At 34.4% G+C, this 5,424-nt stretch overlaps 2 protein-coding genes across 2 annotated transcripts; both read right to left on the minus strand.

Annotated features, from left to right (window-relative positions):
• Positions 1–1,016: 1,016 nt before the first annotated feature.
• Positions 1,017–3,234, minus strand: LOC136798573 (DENN domain-containing protein 2D-like). Its single transcript, XM_067055196.1, has one exon. It carries the CDS (start codon positions 3,220–3,222, stop codon positions 1,177–1,179), a length of 2,046 nt encoding a protein of 681 aa, XP_066911297.1. The 5' UTR covers positions 3,223–3,234; the 3' UTR covers positions 1,017–1,176.
• Positions 3,235–3,376: 142 nt separating this feature from the next.
• LOC136798574 (general transcription factor IIE subunit 1-like) lies at positions 3,377–5,118 on the minus strand. The gene has a single exon (XM_067055198.1). It carries the CDS (start codon positions 5,029–5,031, stop codon positions 3,673–3,675), a length of 1,359 nt encoding a protein of 452 aa, XP_066911299.1. The 5' UTR covers positions 5,032–5,118; the 3' UTR covers positions 3,377–3,672.
• Between the last annotated feature and the right edge of the window lie 306 nt (positions 5,119–5,424).

Below are 5,424 nucleotides of genomic sequence, written 5' to 3' on the forward strand. Positions count from 1 at the left end.
AATTCTAAAAGAAAAATCTCTTTACCAGCTGACCAGATTCGTTCATTCCCCTGACGAAGATGTATTCCACGAGAAATTCCAAAGGGAAAGTATTTTGTCTCATTACTCTGCTCACTCAAAACGAAAAACCTATTTTATATCTTACAGGTGTTCTCGAATCAAATATGACATGGTAGAAGTACCCAGGACTCATCTGGATAAATTTGATAATTCATTAATATTCCCTCCTAAGGTTGGTTTCCCTTACGAAGTTTACTGGAATGTTTTTATTATCGAGCTCACATAAAACACACTTAATGCATAATTATCCAGATTATATTTTATAAATTAACCTGAAAAACAAAACATTTATATTGACAAAAAATAATACTGAATTATCTATAATATTCTTCTAGAAATCTAAAATAAATTAATATCATATATTTAACATCTTACATAAATCAAAAAGAAATTGCATACAAAAACCTGTCACAGTTATTTTTTTGAAATCTTTTCACAACAAATGCTTCGAAAAAAAGACGAGAGTGTATAATGGACGCTTTTTTTATAAGAATAACTTCTATAAGAATGTCAGGGTGAGATTTCAGAGTTAGAACAATAGGCCTATTGTTTAGAACAATAGAAAAATAAGAATAATGCTCACCCTCAGCCAAAGTACACTATTCTTATAAAAAAGCGTGTATGTCAATAAGAGACATTTGTAATTTATTTCATTCAAGAAAAGCCATCTTTGCGATTCGAGATAATGAACGAAAACCAAAAAGAAGCAGTCAATTTAATAATCCAAGTTGTACAAATCCGAATTTCAAAATTATTACTTTATTAAACGAGATTATAAAATCAAGAATAAAATAAAATACATCCATTAAAAATATTAGTAAAATTGACATTGTCTGCCTAAAAACTTGTCTAAAATTGTATAAATAATCAAAAGTACAAAAGTTGAACTTAATCAATAAAAAAGTTAGAACTGTCTTCAACTTTTTTAAGATGCAGATGAAATCAAAGTGGGTAAGGTCAATCAAGATTTTTCTAAATGTTAAAAATCACGTCAATTCGGCAAAGGTTTTGAATGAAATTTCATGGCAGGAAAAGCTATAAAGCATAGTTATAAAACATAAATATTTGAGTCAGAAAGTAAGAATTGATGGTACGCGAAAGTCCAATAGTTCGATCTCAATGTCTCTTTCTAAAGCCAGTCAACATAGAGTCGATATGTCTTTTAAAATAGCCAGGCTGATCAAGACTTTTAGAATTTTTGAAGGTTTCGTAACGGTTTTCGAACAAACCCAGAGTAGGACCATCTTGTTTTCGTGAAGTCGTAAACTTTTGAAAAGCTTGTGTTGGAGCAAAAAGTTTCAAAAAATTCTTCTGCTCCTTGGTGCGAGCCGCTTTGAGGAAAGACTTTTTGTCAATAACCTGAAAGCCATCTTCTGTTGTTGTGTAATGATTCTCAAAATGACCCATCAACTGTAAATACATTTGAACAAAAATCTCACTGATGATTTCATTTTGTGCTTGTTTTGCATCGACCTGATCCAAAGATAATGAAAAAGTTTGTTTCAAAGAACCAACAATCTGACTACTGATTTGCTTTGGTAAAATATTTTCAATATCAGCCCTCTCAATCCATGTTCCATCATCAAGATTCAAAATAGAGACACCTTCCATTGGTAGGTCCTCCAGTTCAGGAATCACAGAGGGTAAAATTCCCAACAGATATGGTGAGGGTAGACACAAAATATCCATCAATTTGGTTGGCAACACAGGTATCAAAGTGTGCTCCCATTCAAAAGGATACATCAAGGAGATAAGAATATGACAGCTTGAAGATAACAAAGTCAATGAATTCGAGCATAATACCAGTTTGTTCTCAGTCAACAGTAACGACAACATATCAAGTACAATAATGGGATCGAGATTATGAAACAGTGATTGAATTTGAACATGTTCATGGATAGCTGAATCCCCTGGTCGAGTTAGAGATACCTTGCGTATCCCACCATCACCGCCATTTGAGAAGAAAGAAACATTTAATGATTCTGTTGGGTTGGGAAGTTGTTTTGACAAAATTGTTTTGAGAAATGAGAAGACAGCAGTTGAAGAGAATTGTCGTTGATATTGCACTTCTTCCAATATTTGTGTGTATAATGTGAACAACCCATAGGGACTGACAATACAACACACTTCAGGGTGCTTCATTTTGGGTGTTTGTATCATCCTACAAAAGCCAAAGCTTCTTGCACCTGTTTCACTTGTCAAAACAAAAGAAAAAGTCTCCCCATGTTTGTAATTTGAGGATGTGGATTGATCTGGAAAACAAAACTGTGGGATACTCTCTAAGAGTGGATTTACTGCTTGCTCAAACTTTGGTGGAAACTGAAAAGTGATGTATGGTTCCTGCTTCTCATTTAAAGACACAACAACAACATAATCAAATAATTGAGAGTCAACATCTAAATGTAGCTCAGAAAAACGGTCATTCTTTGGTGATTCAATGATTTCAAAGCTGCTTTGATCACTTGCAGGAGATGTCGGGTCATTAAAACTGTGTGATTTTTGAACAGGCAATCTTTTCTTTTGTCTTTTATTGCCAAACTTATTGAGGATGACATCAGAAAACTTTTTTCGTGGTTTCTGTGCCACCTGGCCATCAGTCTCATCGCCTTCTTCAGGGATGGATTCATCAATCAAAAAGTTCTTGCTGTTTGAAGATAAAGACAGATCAGGTGCTGATAGACTTTTCAATTTGTTTAAATTAGAACTTTCATTGTTATTAGCCACAGTAAACTGTTGTTTATTTTGCTCAAGTTTTGAGGGAAGGTTTTTACGGGGTAATGGAGGAGTGTGATCTTTCTTTATTGTAATGTTTGCCGCCTCTTTACTCAAGATCAACCCACTCCTGGGTCTCATTGGCCTGTTAGGTTTAGATGGCCTTTGAACAACATTGTGCGTTGAATCTGCTCCCTCGTTCTGAATGTTTTCACTTTTTGGTCGTAGTGGTATTTCTGGTTTCGCAGGTGTTGTGCTGATACTTGGATGAGAAAATGGTCTTGCAGAAACATTTCCAGCTTGTTTGTCCACTAAGTTACTTTCTATAGACTTTTGAACAAGATTAGGTTTTCTTGAGGGTGGTAAAGCAGGTCGCTTTGACGGATCAAGTTGTGTTTGTAGTTTTGATGTTGCATGTTTCAAGTTTCCATTTATATTATTTGTTTCCATTAATTAGTTCTTCTAAAATGAAAAAAAGAAAAGAAATATGATAACGATTTAATACTGTTGATAATGACGGATCTAGTGATTAAAATGAAATGTCATGAACTGAAGGCAGTGTCATCTAGAATTTCAACAGAAAAGAAAAACCAGTTAACTCATATTTGTATATTTTCAACAAAAATTTGCTTTACATAAAGTTGTTTTAAAAAATTCTAAAATCCTAAACTAAAAGAAAATATCATTTAATCTTTGCTAATGAAATCGATATTTTTTTTCAGAAAGTACAACAACTACGGTACAAAAAAATGTTTGCCAGTAAAAGACGGATTTATCATGATGCAGGAAACCCATTGTAACCATAGTGTTCTTTATAAATTCAAACATTCTGAAATCAAATAAAAAGAGAATCAAGACTTATTAATTTTAGGAAATATCAAGTAGATTGTAATAAATTTTCTAGTAATAATCTTCATAAGCCTCATTATACATTTTCAGATAAGCATCGTGCTCTTCCGAACTCATTTTCTCAATAATTTCATCATTGACATCAGCCAATGCGTATTGTTTATCTCCAACTTTGACCATCACTTCGCTCTCCTCCTCCTCATCCTCGCTCTCCATCATGTGATCAACGTCAGTTACACCCTCACTGGCAGTGGCTATTTGCGCTATCTTCTGCTCAGGGCTTGGTGTACTCTCTGAATCAGAGCTTGACTCTTCCTTTTTATTACCAAGACCTAGATCCTTATCAAGGCGAGGTTTCTTACTTTCGTGAGCCAACAGGTGAGACATGATATCATCTTCTTCATCTTTATTGACAATACTTGCAACCGGTTCTTCAATGGTCTCAGGAATAACTGGAGTGTCACTTCCTTTAAGAACACTTCCTAGACTAGAAACACTATCATTGGATTCTTCATTCAACACAGTACTCTCTGACATCCAGACAGGTACAACTTTTGCTTTCTTTGCTTCTTTATTAGCATCCACTTCTTCTCGTACATTGATTTGGATATTTTGGTCGTAAAGATCCCTGGAGGCTTTATTGGTCCATCCAGATTTGTTGCTACTACTAGATGAAGATTTGCCAGCCGATGCTTTGATTGCAGCTGTTGAAGGAGTTGGTTCAAGAACTTCAGGAGCGAGATTGATTTTCTCACATTCTCTTAAAAGAGAGAAAATAGATTCCATTTGCTCATTAAAACGACCAAGAGAGGAGCCTTTTGTTTGAGTGTTTATGTGATTGGCATCCTCTTCAACGTCTCCATTACAATAAGAACATCTCATCATTCCTGTTTGAAAGTCCAATAATCGATCAACTTCTAAGTCAGAGTAGTGCTTGTGACAGTGCAGACAAATAAAGGATGGCCTATTCCGAGCCTGTTGCTCCTCATTCTCAAGTTTACGCCTTATGTGATCCAGTTTGTACTTCACAACATTGACAAAAAGTTTATAATTAATGAAGTAGAAATTATAAATGTTAAAGTTAGACGAGTCTTGTTGTTTCTCTTTGATTTGGCGTTGTTTTACAAGCTTGTCATTCTTCAATCTTGAAAGAACTGTTCGAAGCTGTCTTTTGTCAAAATGAAGTTTTTCTAAAATAGTGTCCTCATCCACACAAGGGTAATTGGTGAGCAAACTGATTGCCACAACTAGCTCTGGTTCATAAAATGCATAAGCTACTGTTTTCGCAAAACGTTTAAGAATGGGTGGCACTTCTGAGAGTAGTTCAGGCTCCTCCATTTGTCGTACTGCATCTTCTGTGTTCATTATGATAAACTTTTCTAAAAGAAGCAGCATAAAGTTATTATTCATGCATGAAATACACCCATTTTACCTCAACAAGTCACCCAGAAATTAACAGTATGTAAAATAGAGCAGTAAAAAGTACAACTTTTTTCCCTTTTATTTTGTAAAAGTTCCAGAAATGAAAATAAAAAGATAAAATCATACTGTAACTGTAAAAGTTAGTATCAAAACAGTGAAAAGGAAAAACTTATTATAATAATCATCCAGGCGGTTGGGCTGGATAGGATTGATAAAAGGAACAAAGCGATGAAGCATTGATAAAAGATTAATAAATTACTCGATTTCGATAAAGGATGGATAGAAGATTGTGCCTAATAGTACTTATATCTTAGATAGGAGTATTTGTAAAATTCAAAACATTGTTCCTATCTAGGCGGTTACTCCTGACTGTTTCTAGGG

This window comes from Clytia hemisphaerica, unplaced genomic scaffold, assembly GCF_902728285.1.
Source record: "Clytia hemisphaerica strain Z4C2 unplaced genomic scaffold, Clytia hemisphaerica genome assembly, whole genome shotgun sequence".
Taxonomy (NCBI): domain Eukaryota; kingdom Metazoa; phylum Cnidaria; class Hydrozoa; order Leptothecata; family Clytiidae; genus Clytia; species Clytia hemisphaerica.